This window comes from Cydia amplana, chromosome 21, assembly GCF_948474715.1.
Source record: "Cydia amplana chromosome 21, ilCydAmpl1.1, whole genome shotgun sequence".
In the NCBI taxonomy this organism is placed as follows: Eukaryota; Metazoa; Arthropoda; class Insecta; order Lepidoptera; family Tortricidae; genus Cydia; species Cydia amplana.
The window spans coordinates 10,014,321-10,036,226 of record NC_086089.1 but is presented as its reverse complement, the minus strand read 5'-3'; the positions used below and the strand labels follow the sequence as shown (position 1 = coordinate 10,036,226).

The 21,906-nt window shown below is 38.2% G+C and overlaps 3 protein-coding genes across 3 annotated transcripts in view; 2 read left to right on the top strand and 1 right to left on the bottom strand.

Annotated features, from left to right (window-relative positions):
- Positions 1 to 4,983, top strand: part of LOC134657970 (protein CBFA2T3) — a 35,810-nt gene extending 30,827 nt beyond the window's left edge. Inside the window, exons 7-11 of the mRNA XM_063513576.1 lie at positions 340 to 510; positions 1,479 to 1,603; positions 2,942 to 3,073; positions 3,688 to 3,795; positions 4,616 to 4,983. Of these exons, the coding sequence (XP_063369646.1) occupies positions 340 to 510; positions 1,479 to 1,603; positions 2,942 to 3,073; positions 3,688 to 3,795; positions 4,616 to 4,930 (851 nt within the window). The 3' untranslated portion in view covers positions 4,931 to 4,983. The remainder of the gene's footprint in view (positions 1 to 339; positions 511 to 1,478; positions 1,604 to 2,941; positions 3,074 to 3,687; positions 3,796 to 4,615) is intronic.
- Positions 1 to 21,906, bottom strand: part of LOC134657945 (uncharacterized) — a 138,644-nt gene that overhangs the window by 97,804 nt on the left and 18,934 nt on the right. The gene's annotated exons all lie outside the window — the stretch shown is intronic.
- LOC134658051 (uncharacterized) lies at positions 15,414 to 19,344 on the top strand. The gene is made up of 3 exons (XM_063513654.1): positions 15,414 to 15,561; positions 16,796 to 16,934; positions 19,211 to 19,344. The coding sequence occupies exons 1-3, from the start codon at positions 15,550 to 15,552 to the stop codon at positions 19,330 to 19,332; spliced, it is 273 nt and encodes a 90-aa protein (XP_063369724.1). The 5' UTR covers positions 15,414 to 15,549; the 3' UTR covers positions 19,333 to 19,344.

Genomic DNA, 21,906 nt, shown 5'->3' with positions numbered 1-21,906 from the left:
CTAGACGCCGACGCTCAAAAGACGCTAGTGTGGGGTGCCCCTAAGATTCCAAACTATAACTACGGCTACGGGCTCTTGAGCGCGGTCGCAGGGGCCAATGACAGCCCAATATTTGGACACGGCGAAATGTCACGCGCCACATGCCCAGTTTAATTTAATATAGTTTAATTTATTTAGGAATGATTTATTTAATTTATTGTATGTTAATTTATTGTGTTAATCTTTGAGTCTCCGTTATTGTTTGTTTGTAATTGTAATATGGATATCTTGTCCGAAGTAAAAGCTTTTTAATTTTTTTAATTTAATTTTATAAAATTGTAACCCTGTGAATGTCCACAGGCGGCATCAGCGTCCGCGACGTGTCCTCAATGAACGCGTCGTTCCCCGAGCGACTCAACCCTTCCCTGCTGAAATCTGACGACGAGTGGAAGAACATCAACACGATGCTCAACTGCATACTTAGCATGGTCGAGAAGACGAAGCGGGCGCTCGCCATACTGCAACAGAGAGGTTAGTGACGTCATTCATATTCTTCATCATCATTTTAGCCTTCGGTCGCCCACTGCTGGGCATAGGCCTCTCTTCGTGTAGGTACGCCATTTGTCCCGGTCCTGTGCTAGTCTCATCCAAAAGTGCCCCGCGATACTTCGAACGGGCGCGATACGCGATACAACGGACGCCAGGCGCTTCTTTCATCCGAAAGCGGCCACCAATCCGTCAACATTTTAGTCCACCTGCCATCACTCTGCCTAGCAACATGTCCCGCCCAACTCCACTTAAGCTTCGCAATGACGTCACCCACGTCCCGCACCTTGGTGCGGCGCCGGATCTCCAAATTCCTCACTCGGTCTTGCAGTTTAATGCCGAGCATGGTGCGCTCCATGGCTCTTTGTGCTACTCGTATTTTATGCACAGCTTGTTCATATTCTTACCCGCCAAGAAATCAGTGAAATGCCCCCACTTCGGGTCACCACACACTAGTCAGCGCTATGGTAAATGGCATCGCTGCGCAGTTGCGCCAACGTTGCGTCGAGCAGCAGCCATAGGGATGACTTGACGCTAACGCTCGCGAGACGCAAAGAGGTTCCTTGAAGTTATTAATAACCCAGTCTTAGAAGAAATACAATAGCCATATTTTTTCTCCTCCGACTTTCAACCACACCTCTTAAGAATAGTTTATATGGATGAAGAATTCCGAGATAAAAAGTGACCTACGTCTTTATATTTCTGGTTGTTAATAACTACCTGTGTCAAATTATATCCAAAAACTTTCATCCGTATTCATTTAGAAGAAGTTTACGCTAAGCCCACGCATACGGCTATCCTTCTAAGGCCCAAGGTCCTACCTATAGTACCTATTCAGTTCGATGTAATTTAAACCATGTTGAATTGGAACAGAGTCGCTTTTGCTTTGTTTCGATTAATTTTCAAACAACGAGTCATCTTGGACTGACACTCACAGTTCTTTTGTCTGACAGGAGTGGAGCCAACAGAGAGCAATGATATCAAACGAGCGGCGAGCGAGATCATGGCACAAGCCGTGAGACAGACTGAAGAGAGGGTGGCTGAGGTGCGGCGGCGGGCGGAGGATGCTGTGAACCAAGTAAGCGATGTGACACATGTTAGAGTTAGACCAAGATATATAAGTCTGCAACGATTTTGCACACGAGGTGCAAGTTATTTTAAACTTGTTCAAACTATAATAAGTGACAGACTGATAGTAACAGTCACAATTACTATTAACCAATGATTTTCAGGAAAAACTACTTTTGACCAACATGCTCAGTCAAAAGCAGTTTTGCCTGTTTTTGTCGGTTAAAAAGTTCTTTTGACCAGTTCACACTTTTGACTGCGACATATACATGGTAGTGGATTCGCACGCCGTTTCGAGTGTGCGAGTGGGACAACTCTATATACATGCAAAGCGCTGTCTCTGTCTCACGAACCGGACGTGCGGACCCGTATCAGACGTGTTAAGGCCACCCCACACTAGCGTCTTCTGAGCGTCAACGTCTAGTCAGAGCTATGGATAAAATGGCGTCGCTGCGCAGTTGCGCCAACAACCATCCATCCATCAGCAATGCAACCATCGAGCAGCAGCCATAGGGTTGATATACGCCGACGCTCGGGAGACGCTAGTGGGCCTCTCTTAAATAACTGCGAATCACTACATAGTATAAAACAAAGTCGCTTCCCGCTGTCCGTCCCTATGTATGCTTAGATCTTTAAAACTACACAACGGATTTTGATGCGGTTTTTTAGGGTTCCGTAGCCAAATGGCAAAAAACGGAACCCTTATAGATTCGTCATGTCTGTCTGTCTGTCTGTCCGTCTGTCCGTCTGTCTGTCCGTCCGTATGTCACAGCCACTTTTCTCCGAAACTATAAGAACTATACTGTTGAAACTTGGTAAGTAGATGTATTCTGTGAACCGCATTAAGATTTTCACACAAAAATAGAAAACAAACAATACATTTTTGGGGTTCCCCATACTTCGAACTGAAACTCAAAAATTTTTTTTTCATCAAACCCATACGTGTGGGGTATCTATGGATAGGTCTTCAAAAATGATATTGAGGTTTCTAATATCATTTTTTTCTAAACTGGATAGTTTGCGCGAGAGACACTTCCAAAGTGGTAAAATGTGTGTCCCCCCCCCTGTAACTTCTAAAATAAGAGAATGATAAAACTAAAAAAAATATATGATGTACATTACCATGTAAACTTCCACCGAAAATTGGTTTGAACGAGATCTAGTAAATAGTTTTTTTTTATACGTCATAAATCGCCTAAATACGGAACCCTTCATGGGCGAGTCCGACTCGCACTTGGCCGCTTTTTAATAGATAGAGTGATTCAAGAGGAAGGTTTATGTATAATTTGTTAACCCGTGCGAAGCCGGGGCGGGTCGCTAGTATATGTATAAATGATTGTGTTGTCAGGTGAAGCGGCAAGCGTTGGTGGAGCTCCAAAGAGCGGTGGGAGCGGCCGAGGCGCGCGCTCTGGAGCTGGTGGCAAATGAGCGCAAGGAGCGCCGGAGCCCCGCGCCTGCGCCCAGCCCGCCGCAGCAGAACGTAAGCTCCCATTGTGGTTAACTTTTATTAAAACTAGTCTGTCTGTCTGTGTAGTGTGTTGAATCCAACAACATGCAACATTTAAATCTTCAGACTTTTATATTTTGGAAGTACCTATCTAAGTTGCGCCTCTGTATTCCGTAATACATATGTAGTGTATTCCGTTCTCGCACTCATTGTTACTGTTATTAGCGGCGGGATAGACTACCTACCCGTCTCTCTTTTATTAACATAGAAAAAGTCGGGTAGTCTATCTCGGCGCGAGATACCTACTGTTGCGCCAATCATGTGCTAGGCCTACTGTTGGGGTAAAATACTCAAGATATAACAATCAGTTGAATGAAAAAGCCGATTCTCTTTTTCTCTAGACCTCGTTTTTCCGATGGAACTACCGTATTTAAATATCATGCCCACCACAGATAGTAAAATTTTATTGCGCAACAATACGGTTAATCGTTGAATGAATTTTTAAATACCATCTAGGTAATGTCGTTATCCTTAGCGGGGTGGTACAACTGATTGATTAACGTTTAACTTTCAAGTTGAACTCTAAATACAACTGAACAAACCGAACTGAACACATTTCCTCAAATATTTCGTACCATTTGTTCCAGTGCTGCTGGAACTGCGGTCGGAAAGCGCAAGAAACCTGCTCAGGCTGCAACTCAGCGCGGTACTGCGGGGCCTTTTGCCAGCATAAGGACTGGGAGAGCCACCATCAGGTACTAGCTCTTACCCTGATACTCTGATAATTTCTTCGATGCTAGTACAAAGCACAAGAGACTTGCTCAGGGTGCAACTCAGCGTGGTACTGCGAGCCCTTCTGCCAGCATAAGGACTGGGAGAGCCACCATCAGGTACTAGCTCTTACCCTGATAATTTCTTCGATGCTAGTACAAAGCACAAGAGATTTGCTCAGGGTGCAACTCAGCGCGGTACTGCGAGCACTTCTGCCAGCATAAGGACTGGGAGAGCCACCATCATCAGGTACTAGCTCTTATCCTGACACCCTCATACTCGTAATTTTTCAAAAACTCTGCTGACTTAACCCACTCTACCTTAAACGCTTGACGCACGCGCTCGCGAAAACTTCGTAAGGTCTTTTCATTAACTTTTCCTGGCGGCCTAGCCAAGGTGACGATCGCTATCGCTTCGCCGTCGAATCGCTTTGTGTCTCCTTATCACTATTCCATATTAGTGTGACAGTGACAGTTGCGTTTCGTTCACTACGGAGCCTTAGCGATTGGCATGTTGGCTACGGGGCCTGATGCAACCTAAAGCAGGGCAGTGTCCACTTTTGGCAAACTTATCCAAAAACATTTATAACGAATATCTATTGATTATCATACTACATTCCAAGAAACTCATTTGTAGATATCGCGGTACTAAACCACGACATATTTTCTTTAAATGGATGAGAGTGACGTCATCAGCTGTCAAAATTAAAGCATGATTTTTCTACACTTGATATCTCTTTTACAATCAATAACTCTAAGTTTGATCTTTAAAATATCATTAATAAAGGAAAATGTTTCTTTCCAGGTCTGCGCCGGGCGCGACCAGAAGCCCACCGCACTCCGCACCTCCCCCCCGGCCGGGCCGGCCGGCGCCCCGCAGCCCACGCTCCCCAACATGCCCACGCTGCCCACTCTCCCCACTCTGCCCACTCTGCCCAGCCTGCCCAAGCCCACGCGGGCCCCGACCCCGGACAACCGACTATCCCTAACTACCATTAACTCTGCCGACCGACTCCATACGAATCAGGATCGGAGCCTAACTTCTACAAGTAATGATAGAATCGCGCTTGCAACGCTGTCTACTGCGCAGGGAATTATATCGAGCATTGGGAAGAAATGACGCCTTAATAAGGAGGTCAAAATGCCGAGAAAGGTTAGGAGGTAAATTGAAGTATACGGTCCTTGAATTATTTTACTGATTGAAGGAACAATTAATTAATGTACCTATTAGACTAATTATTATTAATTAATGGTCATGATTGGTTGACGGGTCTCTATTGTTTCCCAAAAAGTTTTAAGTCATAATGTAGATATTATTTGTCCGCATTTTTGCTAGTCATAATTTGTAAAACAAACCCAACCTATCTATAGGATAACCTTAAGAAAAACCTGAAAAGTTAACGGATTCAGTTTTAGGACTGATGATAATATGACAAACAATACATTATGACTTAAAACTTTATGTGGAAGAAAGGGACCCCTTGGTTGACATATGGTATCATTCCTACGGTATAGTTTAAATTAGTTAGGCCAGTTTTTGTTTATTTCCTTGACAACCTTGAGTAGTAAACTTTTTAATATAATTGAAGTTCGGTGTTTCAATTGCATCTTTTTCGAGTCAAAAATTCAGAATATATTATTATTGAAAGGTAATGTAAGTACATAATAATGTTGTAACTTCAATGCTCTTGGCTGTTTATAAACATATCTATCTCTAATGTATTTGTAAATACGGGTTAAGATTTTACTGTAATTTTTTCTGAAGCTTATTTTAATTTTCCTACTTTAAGTTGATTTTTTTTATAGTGAAATGTAAATATTTGAATTAGGTATACTCGTATATTAAGTTGTTGTTTTTTTTTGTTGAATTGTTTTATATGAATTTATCTGCTAATAATTTAAAATAATATTTATTTTATATTTTTAACCAAAGAATGTTAATTGTGATTAAATATAATTAATTTTAATTCGGTCGAGTGCCATAATGTATGTTTTTGTTACCGTTGTACAATGTACATATCACTACATAATGTAATAGTTTTTAAGTCGATATTTCTGCACTAAATCTCACTATAATGTCATAACACTCACTCACTTTAAAATATTGAAATAGTGTAAAATAATTGATGTCATAATACCACGATTGTTTATGTACAGAACTTTAAAGCTAACTTGATAAGTATATTTGAGACATAACTAACTTGCTACCTACCTACTTAAAAATTGAACGGCAGATTTTTTGTCTGTTTCCATACCTTGTTGACTGGACTATTTGATAAGTATTTCTTAAAATATGTGCAATATTATATTAATTAGTTAAGGATGGATGTAAAAATTCGAATTTAATAAATGTAATGAATTTGAGGCATTTCGCAATAAAATGGGCTTGCCGCTGCCTTGTTTGACTTTGTTCCTTATTTTCTACGGGAACTTTATGGGAGAAATGATGGAACAAAATTGGTAATGGTTATAAAATGTAAAAAATATGGTGTGTTTGAACTGCACGCCAACTGCAACGTGCAGTTCCCATACAAGTTGCAGTCGGGTTGCCGTCCGTCTGTACCGGTCCTTGAGACCTCACGAGCCGTAGTCTAGATTGTTGTTTGAAACAGACGCCAATCGAAAAAATATTGTCATTACAAAAGCAAACGAAGTCACGTAAATCGTAATCATTTCCATACATAATTAAAGTTAGGATTGGCGTTTTCTTTAAACGAGTATCATTTGGCTAGCCCCCATGATTTGTTCCATTGTTTTAATTTATACTAACCACTCACCTACTTTATTATATTCCATGAAAAGATGGCAAGCCCGTTTGCTGTGGATTGTCATATACGGTGATTTTCGTTTGCTATATATAATGGAACAGGGTCTCTATTGTTTCCCATAAAGTTTTAAGTCATAATGTATTGTTTGTCCGCATTTTCGTTAGTCATAATTTGTTTAGTTTAGAAACGTGTACTGTTCAGAATTGTCGTAATACAAATCTAATCTAACCTAACCTATCCTATCCTTATCCTTAACCTATAACCTATATAGGATAACCTTACGAAAACCCTGAAAATGAACGGTTTCAGTTTAAGGACTAATGATAATATGACAAACATTACATTATGTCTTAAAACTTTATGAGAAACAAAGGAACCCCAATGGAACAGCATGTTGGTTTATTCCTGATATAGAACAAATGGAAACAACCGATATACGTACTTATATCTACTTTTAGGCCTATACTAATATGTATGTTTCTCACCTAACTAAACACAATACCTACCAGTAAATCGGGGTAGCTTTAAAAAAAGTAGAATAGGGGCTACTTACATAATTTCAAAACAACTACAAAATTGCCCGTTTTCATTATTTACTGCAAATGTTCGTGTAACTAGTTAGATTATTAAGTACCTACTTTAAAAAAAATCAGCATAAAAATTAATTACTTAAAAACGGAAATTCCAAAGTTACCCCTGCATTTCAAAGCCACCCCGTTTTACAGTATCCGTCTTTCTAGCAAATCTTGTCAGAAAGAGTTGAATACATTTATTTATCACGCAATGAACCCAAGTTAAGTCAAAAGAAGCCAAATAAAAAAATAATTTTGTGATTTTTATCGATATACTTACTGTTACCATCGCATAAAAATACAATATTGACAACCTCTATTCCTTCCTTGCCGCATTTTTTTCCTTTCTATCCTTGGAGGATACAACTAAACGGAGTAGCCATTAACAGGCTTTCCCCTCTGTCGAAAATAGGCGGCCAACGGTCATACACAATGTATGGACTGACGTTTATCTGACATGGCTATTTTTACGTTACGCATACATTTGACGTTCCCCTCCCCCGCAAAAATCGGCAGACTGTTTTGTACAGAAAATTACAGACATGGCGTCTCCGTTTGATTATATCCTCCAAGTTTCTATCCATATATTTCTTTTGACTTTAAATCAAAAAGTAGTGTGAGCCTGAAAGTAGATATGTACGAATCTAGTGTCCACCAGTGTACCTAATATTTCTGATCTGTTCACCTAACATGTGAAATAAACAAATGTTTCAAAATCTTTATGCGCCTTTTCTTTCTTGTTACTTAAGTAATAATAATTTTCACCTCAGCAGCTCGAACAAGGGTACTTTCTAGTCTTTCTAAATAAAAACAGTGAGCAAAATCGCCTTTTACTCACTGTACTAATGTATCTACGTCTTTTTGACCCAAAAAACCATATGATATGTAGCCACCGTGCAGGCCAGGATCAAACAAACAAATAGGCTACATGACTAATTTTCATTTATGGTATCAATCGATCAGGTTTGTTTTTAGGATTAAATGTCTATATGGGACCCATTGCATTAAAGTAACACAAAAGTCAGAAATTGTAGTCAAAGGCCGACAGTCGCACTTCACTCGCGAAACGCCCTATACTTATGTATACAGGCAAGGGAACGTGACGTCAAGGTCTCTGGGAGCCCATCTTGTAGTATGGACAAAACAAGAAAATTGCGTTTTTGTCGGTGAAATATTGCGTTTATGTATATAGGCTATATAGTTGCTAATTACAACAAAACACAAATACAAAAGAGAACCTATATAAAAATCAGAAACACAGAAATTGAACAAGTAAAAAGTTTTAAATATTTAGGTAGCATTATAACATGTAACTCCAGATGCACTTCGGATATCATCACACGTATAGCAATAGCTAAAAAAGCTTTCAACACCAAAAAACACCTATTCAAAGCGAAGATATCCCGAAATATAAGAAAGCGATTTATCAAGACCTACGTCTGGAGTATAGCGTTATACGGAAGCGAGACGTGGACATTAACCCAGCGTGATAGGGACAGATTGAACGCTTTTGAAATGTGGACATGGAGAAGAATGGAAGGTATAAGCTGGAAAGAGAGGAAAACAAATACGGAAGTATTGGATTTGGTAGGGGAAAAGAGATCCTTGCTGAAAACGATTGAGAACTGAAGGGGAAGCATGTTGGGGCACCTGATACGGCACGATACTTACATAAAGACTATAATTGAAGGAAGAATAGAAAAAAAGAGAGGCAGAGGAAGGCTGCGACGTGCGTTTCTGGACCAAGCCAAAGAGAAAATCAACGTAGTGACCTATCAGGAGCTCAAAACAGTGGCAGAGAGAAGAACAGAATGGCGATTACTCCACCGACAAGAGCCAGGCTCTTAAAATTGTGATGATGATGATATAGTTGCTATACAATATTTTTTTGATGAAATGTAAGGAATCGAATGGTACCCTTACTTTTATCGTTTTTGGAAGTTAAAATAAAACTTAAATTTTGAATCTTTCAGGTCCTGTATTTTTGTAATTTTTCAATATTTTATTTTAATATCCACATTATTGTGATAAATTGCTCGTTTGCTATCTATTTTACTAGATTTTGTTATAAAATTCAACAGGTGTCATCATCCCTATTAAACTTCAATTCGTAGTGAACTGATATACCTATTCTCCCAAAGTTGGTACTTTACGAGGGTGATTGCCAAAACGCTTAGGTGCAGAAAGTGATTGTTTGTGTGAAGGTTAAAGAAAGAGTGATTTGCAAGAATTTAACAAATACAAATACCTACAAGTTTTAAAAATTATACCGTCAACCGGGGTGAATAGCGATGGCTGGGTTGAATAGGGACAAGAAATTCCCACAAAAACTGTATCATTCGATTGAAAATTATAGTCGATTTTGTATGATACAATTTGTGTAGGTATTTTTCAAGAAATTGTCAGGTAAATCACATTTTATGTGTTATCCCTATTCAACGCAAAGGGACGTCAAATTGTGCATTAAAACGGATGGCATAAAAATTACTATCATATTTTAAAAATCTGAATACGCCTCTTACGATTACTTCTTGAGAGCTATAGAGTAAATATAAAAATATAGTTTTCACCTCAGCAGCTCGAACAAGGGTACTTTGCTACTTGAAAACAGTGAGCAAAATCGCATTTTGCTCACTGAGTGAGACAAAATGAGCAAAATGCAATTTTGCTCACTGTTTTTAAGTAGCAAAGTACCCTTGTTCGAGCTGCTGAGGTGAAAATTTAATTGTTAGTATATCTTAAGAAAACATGAGTGAATAGAGGTAAGTGATGAAGAAGGAATACATTTTTCGGGTTCTCTAATATGTTCTCACTGCTGAGGTGAAAAATTTTGTGAACTACACGAGATCAAAGTTATTTACATCTCGTGCGCTTTTGAGTCCCTTACTACGCTCAAGATTCTAAATTAGATTCACTCGCTACGCTCGTGAATCTAGTATAGAATCTTTCGCTTGCACGGGACTCAAAATAAGCACTCGAAGAAATATCAAACTTTGATCTCTTGTTGTACAAATAACTATTGTCAAAGGACTGTCTCATTTCAAACATAGACAGAGATAATCATATCATCTTTGTCTTACACTAGTAGGTACTAGCACCCAAAAGAAAGGGTTAAGTATAGTTTTTTTGGTTCTTATTTACTGACAAATTGGTTTGACCAACTATAGAACATATACATAATATGCAATGCAATTATTTATGCAATCAATTATCATAGTCGAATTGCTGTCTGTCTGTGTCTACTGGCTGCCTGTATATATAAACGTAGCGATTTTGATAGAACACGCAACGCAAAAGTGCTAAAAGTGTTAAGTGTTAAACTTCAAACCTCTATGAAATTGACGTATAAATAACACTTGTACTGCGTGTGCTATCAAAATCGTAGCAGATTTATCTCGGTCGTTCTAGCCCCCTTTTAAAATTCAATTCCTCCATCACTTTGCCACGACGTTCGTGCTAGGCCCTCAGACTGCCAAGCATGACATCCATTTATCCCGCAATCGCTTGACGAAATTGTCGAACAGGCCAATTATAACTGAAGTCCAGTTGTCACGTCGTGTGTGGACACTCGTCACGTGACGGGTTAATTTAAAATCGGAGGTGACCACACGATGGGATTATAGCAGGACAAATTAATATTTGTATTGTTGGAAACAGGGATCGGAACTGGTTTTTTTCGGTCGATTTTTTTTTATACTCGATATATGTAGGACTCAGTAGAAACAAGATAGTTATATACAGTGGTATTACTAAAAGAAATTAATAACTAGCTTAAATCTACATAGGCTCTTGAGCTTGAGGCATTGTACCAAGGATGCTGGCGACATTTCCTCGCTGTATCGCAATGTTGATACGTTGTGCGAGGTAGCCGCCAGCTCTTCGGTCACCAGTTACATCAACCAGACGCTTCGCGATTTATTTATTTTCTTTTATAGTAACTAGTAGTTCGCCCCGAACTGAGAACTCGCGGTTAACCAAAAATTATATAGCTATTGACTTTGTTGAACCTACTTAGGTACTTGTATAGTGCGACATAAAATAATAAAAAATAAATGAGGGCGCCACTTTCTACGTAACTGTCACATTTGTGACGTAAAATGCTTACACAAATACACATGGCAACAATTTACTATGGACATTTTTGAGTTCCATTTTATTTAATTTCTACTATTTTATGTCGCTCTATAGGCGGCAATGGATCAAAGATGGATTTATTGCAAGGTCTGTGGAGCCTTTAACTGATTGATTTAAGAAAAGAGTAGTATGTATAATATAGTTGGCCAAGCAGATCTTGTCAGTAGAAAAAATGTAGGCGCGAAGGGATATGCTCTCATAGAAAATTTGAGTTTCGCGCCTTTTTCTACTGACAAGATTTGCTTTTTTGCATCAATTTTGAAGCGCCATTTACAAGTTTAGCGTTAAGTAATATAGATGGCGCTATTTTTTCGAATAAAGGGCTTCGTATACGGCTGCCCCTCCCCTGGATTTAAGTCACCACCATAGAGATTAAAATAAACTGTATCTATGCTAAGCCGAAATATTTCCTGTCAAATGTCAAATACATATATTATGTTTATTTTATTTTATTTTTATGTTGCTAATTATTTCAAAATGGTAAATTTAAAAACGATATTATAAAAGTGTAAGTCGAGCACTTTCATTTGATACTAAACTCGACCATGTTTCTTGCAAAAAAATGACCAGAATAGCAAGACCTCTCACAAACAGCTTTTTGGCCTTCTAAGCTCTTCTAGCTCAATAACCTCTTGATCGGGCCTGCTCATAATTTAATGACTAAAATATAATGCCCTCGACTACACGTTTACCCAATTTCATTTAAATTAGAACAAATTTACTTAAGTTATTGAGTATCAAACTATCTTCTGACAGTTCAGCTTAAAAACATCGAAATGCCGAGACGTGCCGCTAGCCAGCCGCGTGTTCAAAGTCGAATGTAAGAACTTCGCTTCGCTTCGCTCGCTCGTTCGATAATACTACTGTATATAGGGGAAACTGGGGAGGGTTGATCACCCCTACTAAGAACTAGACTACTCTCTCTACGGGTTTTTAAAGACGTTCTTAGGAGTTTCCTTTTATTTCTAACCATCTACCTATTTCATTTTTATTCTCGTTTTCAGGACGGTAAGGTTAATAGCCAGGCAAACAAAAAGTGAAAAAATGTAGGTATCAACTTAGGTCACCTAAATGTCCTAGGAATCCCGCAGCCTGGCCACCAACACGTCTGCACCGCACTCGCGAAAGAGCCCTCGGCTTTAATCACCCGACTTGTCATCCGATTTGTCATGCGACCCGTCATGCAATTTATGTTCTGACCTCTTAGTGGACAGCGATCAATCGATCATCATTCATAGTACAGTCTATTGTAAAAATATGGGTGCACTCATCATACTCAAAAATATGTCCCTTAGCTCTTAGGTATGTCAGCGAATTGAGAACTATGGGACATATTTTTGAGTAAGTTGTATGCACCCTTATTTTTACACTTGACTGTACACCTATAGTCAAATGTGAAACGCATTAGTTAGTCTGAAATATCTACTAAATATTTGATTTGTCGTTAGATTTTTTTTTTGCAAAGGTATGACAGCATTTAGCATAAAGGTGTTCAATACCCATATATAAGTGATATCGATATCGAATGGAGCAACGTAAATAAACGTAACATTAAGTCATAAAAAGTATAACTACTTATTTTTTATAAAACTTATCATGATATCGCTGGATAGTAAATGGTTTTTAGACGCCCGTAACTATTTCTTGTAATATGTGCCTCAGGTTACCTTAGAGTCCTAACACAATAGTTTAAGTCCTATATGTATATATTAATTAGTTTTTTTGCTCTTAACAAACCAAACAACGTGTATATCTGTGAGTGTGAAAAAAGTGCCGAAACCTCGACGAAATTACGGGATTTTAAGGTACAGAATACAGATCAAGTTTTATCTCGGTGCAAATTATATTTCTTCAACTATACCTGTGCCATAATTCCTCTTCATTACACAAACGTTGCCGTCAGTAAAACAATATCAAAGGCGACATCTGACGTAAAAGCAGCAAGACTGGCAAGTCAAAGAGCGGCCGCGGGCAAGACTCTTGGCCTGACACTTGCCGGCGGGCAAGACGGGCAAAGGAAAAGAGCTTTGTTATTTTTGATGGGTGACATTGATACGTTGGTGGTGAAAGGGCTGTTTGTGCCGTAAATACTTGTTGGTTTTGTGTTATATCTAACAATAATCCTACAGGATCAGGATGCCCTATAATAGGTACGTTAACAAAGATCCTTACTGCAGTATGCTGCTACATGGTATAAAACAAAGTCGCTTCCCGCTGTCTGTCCCATGTATGCTTAGAACTTTTAGACTACGCAACGGATTTTGATGCGGTATTTTTTAATAGATAGAGTGATTCAAGAGGAAGGTTTATGTATGATTTGTTAACCCGTGCGAAGGCGGGGCGGGTCGCTAGTTGTTGATAATGTATAAACGGCCGTAACTTTAACTTTTACGTTAAGAGATTTGATTTTTTCACAGCCTCAAGGACCTGTAGACCTGATTATATGGTTTTAATTTCAACTCGATATTTCCACGAGTTCCCGAAATAAAGGGTCTTGACAGACAGACGGACTGACGGACGGATGGACCACAAAGTGATCCTATAAGGGTTCCGTTTTTTCTTTTGAGGTACGGAACCCTAAAAATACAGCGATAAAAACTTTTATCAAAAATGATTTTTTTGCCAAAAAAACTTAATTCCTTTTAGGTAGGTATTAAATAATAGCAGGTACCAAACGGAACCGGAAACATATATTGTTTATACCTATTTAAGTGTCTTTGACCGCTTGTTTACAGTAATTGACAGGGTGACCCCTCGCTTTCGGTTCAATTCACACCTAATCGAGTAATTTGCATGTAAATAATAATTAAGGTACCGTGGAGCTAACGTGTTTAGCTACCAACGTGTGAATGAATAACAGGGTATTTGACTTTCATGCATGGTGTAAAATAATTTATTTTAAATACAGTCAAATACCCTATTAATAACCTTGTCGGGGACGTATACGGGACAAGCCGGACAAGGCATACGAAAGGTCAAGGAGATGATATTAACTCCATGATTAAGTATGCTAATAACAGGCATTCAAATCCTATTTCCCACTAGTTTAATGACTCCACTTTAATTGATCAAACTGATCTAATCACGAACTATGAATCATGGAAATCTAGAATCACAGGTCATGCGTGACCTACCTTAAGAGTCCGCAGCTCGGCCGAAATTCACCTTCCCATACAAATTGAGTTTGGTTCTCATTTTATAACTACATGTTGGATTGTAATTACATACATAGACATAAGGTACCTATAGAGTCTGTTCGGAAAGAGAAGAGTCGTGGAATGTATTGGGCCCCATACATTCCATAACTCTTCTCTTTCCGCACAGAGTCTACCTAATATATGTGTTAGGTTAGGTTATAAAACAAACGAAATAGAGCAAAAGCAAGTTTTGATATGAAAAACTTAATTAAGTACTCCGTATTTTTTTAACTATGGTATCTGAAGCTACATTCATTACAGAACTAGATATACCTTATTAACCTTATCATATTGTAAGTACAAAGTTTCAGAGCAATCTAGCTAGTCGTTTTAAAATGAAAGCGTAACTACGTTTGTACGGAAAACCGAGCTTGCTGCGGACTCTTAATATTTACAGAGGGGCTACCGCGAAAACCGAATTTCCCAAATTGCGGGGATCGTACTCTTTTACTCCAATGAAGGCGTAATTAGACTGACAGAAAGATGCCCGCAATTTGCGAACTTCGATTAGTGACAGGGAGGCAACACGTCGAACGTTAGATATTAGAGACTGTGAGATCATTTCGATAGACTTTTTTTCTTTTTGTTATAGACACTCATCTGAGCTTACTAACTAATTCACTGTCATTCTATTTCTTTTTCCTTATGAATTTCTTACTAAATTAACTTTTTGTGTGGTATGACACACATAACAGTAAATTAGTTTTTCTTTACACGGAACACATTTACTTTCAATAAGTAAAAGTAAACAAAGTCCCGTATTATTCACAACACATTTTAACAACCCATCATAATTTGGTTCTCAAATTCTAAACAACAATACTTAGTTACAGCTCTAAATACGCTGGTCATTTTTCACGAAGAAAATAACAGATCTTAGCACAGACGGGTTTATGATTCAGTGTATGACGGGTCAGTCAAGCTGTAACTACTTAAACAAGTTTAAACCTTAAACTTATAGAGTCAAGATTGAAAATTACTTAATTAGTTGATAATGAACTCGTATTAAATAAAAACAATGCTCAGTGTTGTGATAGCCAGTGATCGGAGAGCGCGCAACGCGGTATCATGAAGTTCCTAGTAAGTTTTTTAAAGGTTATAAAATTATTTATTTAGAATGGAATAGAATATATAAATCTAAAATAGGCCCTTTAGGCATTGTACCAAGGATGCTGGCGACATTTCCTCGCTGTTGTAATTAGGTAGTTTTTTTTTAAATTTTCGTGACTTGGGAATGTCTAAACTGCCGGTGAACTATGTAATATTTTTTGTATTCTGTATTATAGCAAAGACCATATACCAAGGTATATGGTCCTTGACTGTAGTCACTGTACTATAGTGTTCCAAATTGAATGTGAACAATACCGTTGTTTTACATTCTAAACAAATTATTTAAAAGTTAGTGTCGGAAAGAGAAGAGTCGTGGAATGTATTGGGCCCCATACGTTCCACGACTCTTCTCTTTCCGCACAGACTCTATATATTGAGTGTCTAAAGTGTGTAAATTAAATATCTGCGAATGTATTATACGAGATTATCAGTGTAAGGCCTGAGTGGACGCTCGAGTTGGGCGTGCAGCGGGGCGGGGCGTGCGGCGTGCATGTTAAACAAATGCAAACGTATAGGAGCGGCCTTAGTGCACGCTGCTTAAATCACTTGTGAGCCCGACGCCACGCTGCAAGCCCCGCCGAACGCTCCGCTCCGAGCGTCCACTCAGGCCTTACACTAAGTGATAGAGCAAGTCACTATCCCGGAGAGATAGAAACTCCGACCATCATATCTCGACACAACGGAATATACAGTCACCAAAGTTATTAGCTTACATTTTCGTACAGTCATCAGCAGAAGTTGCTAAGCGGGCGAGGTGTTCTAAATGATCTTGACGCGACTCTATCGTTAAGAAAATAAGAACGTGTCAGGACGAGGTTAATTTATATGTTAACCACACTTTATTATTTCTTTATGTATGGATGGACGACATGCGAAATCTCTCATTAGCATTTCAATGTTCGATACTCCTGATGTGTGGGTGCTGACGGTGCCGTTATTTGGTTTAAATACCTACTTTGCAAAACTGGTTGACCTACCGCAAAAGCAATTAAAATATTCACTTTCTATGGAAATGTAACTGCTTAAGTATTTGTGAAAAGTAAAACTTCGATTTTTAGCTACAAATGAAAAAGTAACGTGAGTAGGTAGAATCTGTGCGGAAAGAGAAAAGTCGTGAAATGTATTGGGCCCCATACATTCCACGACTCTTCTCTTTCCGCACAGACTTTATTGAGTGGTAGTTTAAAATAATGTTTGTGTTTAGGTATGCATCTTTGTGGTGCTAACTGTACTAGCGGTTAGTGGACGAGCTTCGCCCTTACCAACAAAGTTTGAGATGGACACAGAGTTACAGCGGCCTCCGCGTACACCGCAGTTCATAAAGGGACAGAAAGGGACCAGAGGTAAAACCTTGATTATTTTATATCACTAGGACACATTGCGATATCAAACAATGAAATTGTCGCATACGCAACCTATACCGCGCGACCATAACGTCGTAAGCGCCGTGAAATTTAAAAAATGTAGGCGCGAAGTGTCCGCCCATAGAAAATTTTAATTTCGCGCCTTTTTAGAGTTCCGTACCCAAAGGGTAAAAACGGGACCCTATTACTAAGACTCCGCTGTCCGTCCGTCCGTCCGTCTGTCACCAGGCTGTATCTCACGAACCGTGATAGCTAGACAGTTGAAATTTTCACAGATGATGTATTTCTGTTGCCGCTATAACAGTAAATACTAAAAACAGAATAAAATAAAGATTTAAGTGGGGCTCCCATACAACAAACGTGATTTTTGACCGAAGTTAAGCAACGTCGGGCGGGGTCAGTACTTGGATGGGTGACCGTTTTTTTGCTTGTTTTTTTTTTTGCTTATTTTGCTCTATTTTTGTTGATGGTGCGGAACCCTCCGTGCGCGAGTCCGACTCGCACTTGGCCGGTTTTTTTTCTATTTCATTTGGCGGTCTGGGGGTTATTAAGTACCTATGGCATCACTCATTTAAATTAGTGTATGGAATTCTGTTGTGGGGAAAAGCGGCAGACATTCAGACAATATTTGTGCTGCAAAAACGAGCTGTACGTTCCATCTATGGACTGGGCGCTCGAGTATCTCTGAGAGAGAAATTCAAAGAGGTTAACATTCTTACCATTGCATCTCAATACATACTTGAGAATATTATGTATGTTCGGAAAAACATCCACGAATTCAAGCTTAACAGTGACATCCATAACTATAACACTAGAAACAAACATAAACTTGCTGTGCCCGCCCACCGCCTCCGTAAGGTTAGTACGTCTTTCGTCGGGAACTGTACACGTTTTTATAACAAAGTCCCTACTGACATAGCGAATTTACCACTTACCAAATTTAAGTCACACATTAAGCGCTCCTTGTTAAGTAAGGCGTACTACACTGTAAATGATTTTATACACGATAGAGATGCCTTTAAGCCTGTAGCTTGATTTCGATAGTATGATAAGAGTTCAATAAATATTGTTTTTTCATTGTAAATTAAATATGCTAGTGTCCAGTAGAATTGACACATGAGACAATCATGTTCTCGCTTGATTATATTGTTTAATTTAATTTTAGTTTTGGACACTTGGAGACCATATACATCTCTAAGTAATTATTTATTTTATTTTTAATGATTCTGACACTTGGAGACCTTTACATCCCTAAGTATTTATTCATTTTATTATTTTTATTTTATTGTACATACTTATATTTTTAATGATTCGGACACTTAGAGACCTTTACATCTCTAAGTCAATTTAGGCTAGTAATTATGTGAAGCTATACCGTCTTTTATGTAACATACGAGCACAAAATGCTGTGTCTCACAGCTAAGTGTTATCACTATTTTAATATTAATATAGGCCGGTAGCTTGAACATGTCATGCTCGCTTAAAAGTCTTTGCTTACGGTGGCGTCGTTGATCGGGTCGCCACTTTCCCGAATGAAGGTTGAGGGAGGCGATGGCTGAGATACGCGTCGTACTCGTGAACGGGTGCTGTTTGTGGAGACGGGTCTGTTTAAGCTAACACGAATATATTTAGTAACTTTATTTTTTAATTTAATTGCAGTGAGACGCCTCATTCGGTTCTCGTATGTTTTTTTTTTTTTCTCGTAATGTGTTAATCATACAGGATTGTGACTCTTGGAGACCCTATACATCTCTAAGGATAATTTGATAAACTATGTTATTTTTTAGTTCTGACACTTAGAGACATTTACACCTCTAAATAAGTTTAGATTTTTTTTCCATGTATCTGTTTTGTTTTTATTTTAATATTATTATTATAGTTTTTTTATGTAATTCGACATTAAGAGACCTTATACATCTCTAAGTAATTGTATTACGTTAGTTTGATTTGGTAGTTGTAGTTGTATTTAATAATTGTTGATGTATAATTATTATTATTTTGCTTTTATGTAAATTCAATGTTGACGTGTAAAAGTGCCCTTGTGGCCTATTTGCTGAATAAATGTTGAAGTTGAAGTTGAAGTTGAAGGTGAGACTTGAACTCATGGCCTCTGGATCGATATTACAGCGCTCTGCCATCTGAGCCACCAAGACCTCATCCATAGCCAGCAAATCTTTCCACCATATGGGCCAAGGGGACCCGAGCGACATCTACCGTAAGAGCATTACACTTCTTCTGTATTCCTTCTCTTTCAGTTCCTGACCCCCTGAACCTACGTAAAGGCGAGTATATTTGCGGCAACAAGATATGCAGCCTGAAGCCGGGAGAGATACCCCCCAACTGTGGGGGGGTATGCCAGTATAAAGTATTTAAATAAACCTAGCGTGTACATTGTGGTTTTACTTCCGATCCTATTTTCTAGATAATACGACCTTATTTAGTTTGTGAGAATAAAACTCACACACAAAAACGTCACTCACACGCCAAAGTCCCAGGCGCAAGCGAGCTAATGTAAAGCTTACTTGAAACAATCATAGAAAGTTTATAATATGTTGTGTGTAGATAAAGCAGTGTGTGTAACCGTACATAATAAGGCATTAAAACACCCGTGTGGTTCCATTAGGAAACTCACTTCGTTCGTTTCTTAAACCCACACTCGTATTTTAATTCCTTTCATTATGTAGCAGTCACATCGGGTTCGAATCCCAGTAAGGGCATTTATTTGTGTGTTGAGCACAGATATTTGTTCCTGAGTCATGGTTGTTTTCTATGTATTTAATTTTCTATTACCAATAGTGCTCGTCGTTGTAACAAAATTTATACAAAATCAATAAAAACGGTTTTTATGGCCAAAAGTATTTTCGGAATGGCCCCTAAACTTTATAACAAACTGCCAGACGATATTACTAAATTAGATGACATAAGACTATTCAAGAAGAATCTGTTTAAATTTTTTTCTACTCCAGCACTTAAATGTGTCAATTAAATGACTGACAGTGATATCTAAAGCAATGTCATTTGAATGCTTTGTCTATAGGCTCATAAGATGACTGCTAGCAGTCATCTTATGAGTATAATACAACTGCTTTATTTTTTTTAAAGATACAAGTTCCGATCATCTTGATTGAAAGAGGTATGTTTTCATTTACAATAATAACTCTTTTTTTTTTTTTTTAATAATAACTCAATTTTTTTTAAATAATAACTCTTTTTTTTTAATAATAACTTTTTTTAATAATAACTCTTTTTTTTTTTTTTTTTTTTTTTTTGCTGCAGCTGTCATAGAAAAAGTAATGTATGCAACAGCTCATAATTGGTTCTTAAAATTCTCGGGTCTTTTTTTACAAAACTCGACTACGTCTCGTTTTGTAACTTCGACCCTTGAATTTTAAGAACCCTTATTATATCACTGTTGCATAAACTACTATTAGTTAGGAAAGCGTACTACTCGATCGGAGAATACCTGTCTGATTCAGAATATTAGTTAAGTAGATATATGTGACAATGTAAATTATTAAATTATATATATATTTTTTTTATAGATTAAGTTTGTAGTTTGTTTGTTTGTGATGCATGCACCATCTGGTAAATATTTGTATGCCCTATGGCTAAACATAGTGATACCTTATATATACAATTGTGTGATCTATGAAAACCTATGTTTACAAATAAATATATGATTTATGATTTATAAGTATTTGTATATTATATATATCGTTGTCTGAGTACCCACAACACAAGCTTTCTTGAGCTTACCGTGGGGCTTAGTCAATTTGTGTAATAATGTCCTATAATATTTATTATTATTATTCTCTTTATTTATTTGAACTCTTAGGCTAGGTTATTTTATAATATGGATATAAAAATAAAATACAAAAACACTTACAAAAACAATACAAAATACGTATAAACATATTATAAAAAACCTAACCTAGGGTGCCGCCAGCAGCGAGGCAAGGCCCAAGCTGCCGGTGGTCAGGGCTGCAGAGAGAGGAACCGGCGGACTATCCGCGCCGTGTCCAAGATCACCGCCTTCTGCATCTGACCCTTGATCCAACCACCTAGCGAGAGTCTCTCAAGATGTTGGTCGAGACTCTTCGCTATTAGACCGTTCGCTGAAACAACTATCGGGACAATGATCGTCGAATCAACATCCCACATGGCGGTTATCTCGTGAGCCAAGTCTAGGTTCTTATTATTATTCTCTTTATTTATTTGAACTCTTAGGCTAGGTTATTTTATAATATGGATATAAAAATAAAATACAAAAACACTTACAAAAACAATACAAAATACGTATAAACATATTATAAAAAACCTATTATTATTATTATTACATAAAGTACTAATATCTGGGAGAACGAGCTTTGTTCGGAAAACATAAAAACTCAAAAATGTGCGTTTTCCCAGAGATAAGACCTAGCTAGATCCATCGATTTATCGCCCCCGAAAACCCATATGGCAAAAATCATCGAAATCGTTAGAGCCGTTTCCGAGATCCCCGAAATATATATGTCGGAGAATGGCTGAATTGTGCCATCTATCGCCTTGAAGAGGCGTTTCATCACGCAATCTTTGACAAATAGAGCAAACTAGGGTGTTACAGCTAGTACACCTGAGTGGTGTTCGGCGCAGTTCCGCCAAGGCGTCATAGAGTGCGCTGTCGAAAACAAATGAAAGCCAGAACAATTGAAGTTATGCAATCTTCAGACGAGAACATGATGAGAACGAACGGGAGAAGATGACGTCTGCGGCGGTTCCTGGGTCTAATCCACTGGTTTGCTTTGAATAAGAAGTGTAACGTGTGCTATGATTTGTAATCAGTCTTATCCAGTAAAGACTGTGAGTTGAATAACATATTTCATTGACGAGGGCTCGTGATCCAAGATTGAAGGTCCGGATGTGCTCCTGATAGTATGACACGCCCACGATTCCGACATATAAATAAATA

Coding starts and splice junctions, on each gene's coding strand:
- LOC134658051 (XM_063513654.1), top strand. Junction 16,935..19,210: donor GGGACAGAAAGGGACCAGAG/GTAAAACCTTGA, acceptor CTTCTCTTTCAG/TTCCTGACCCCCTGAACCTA.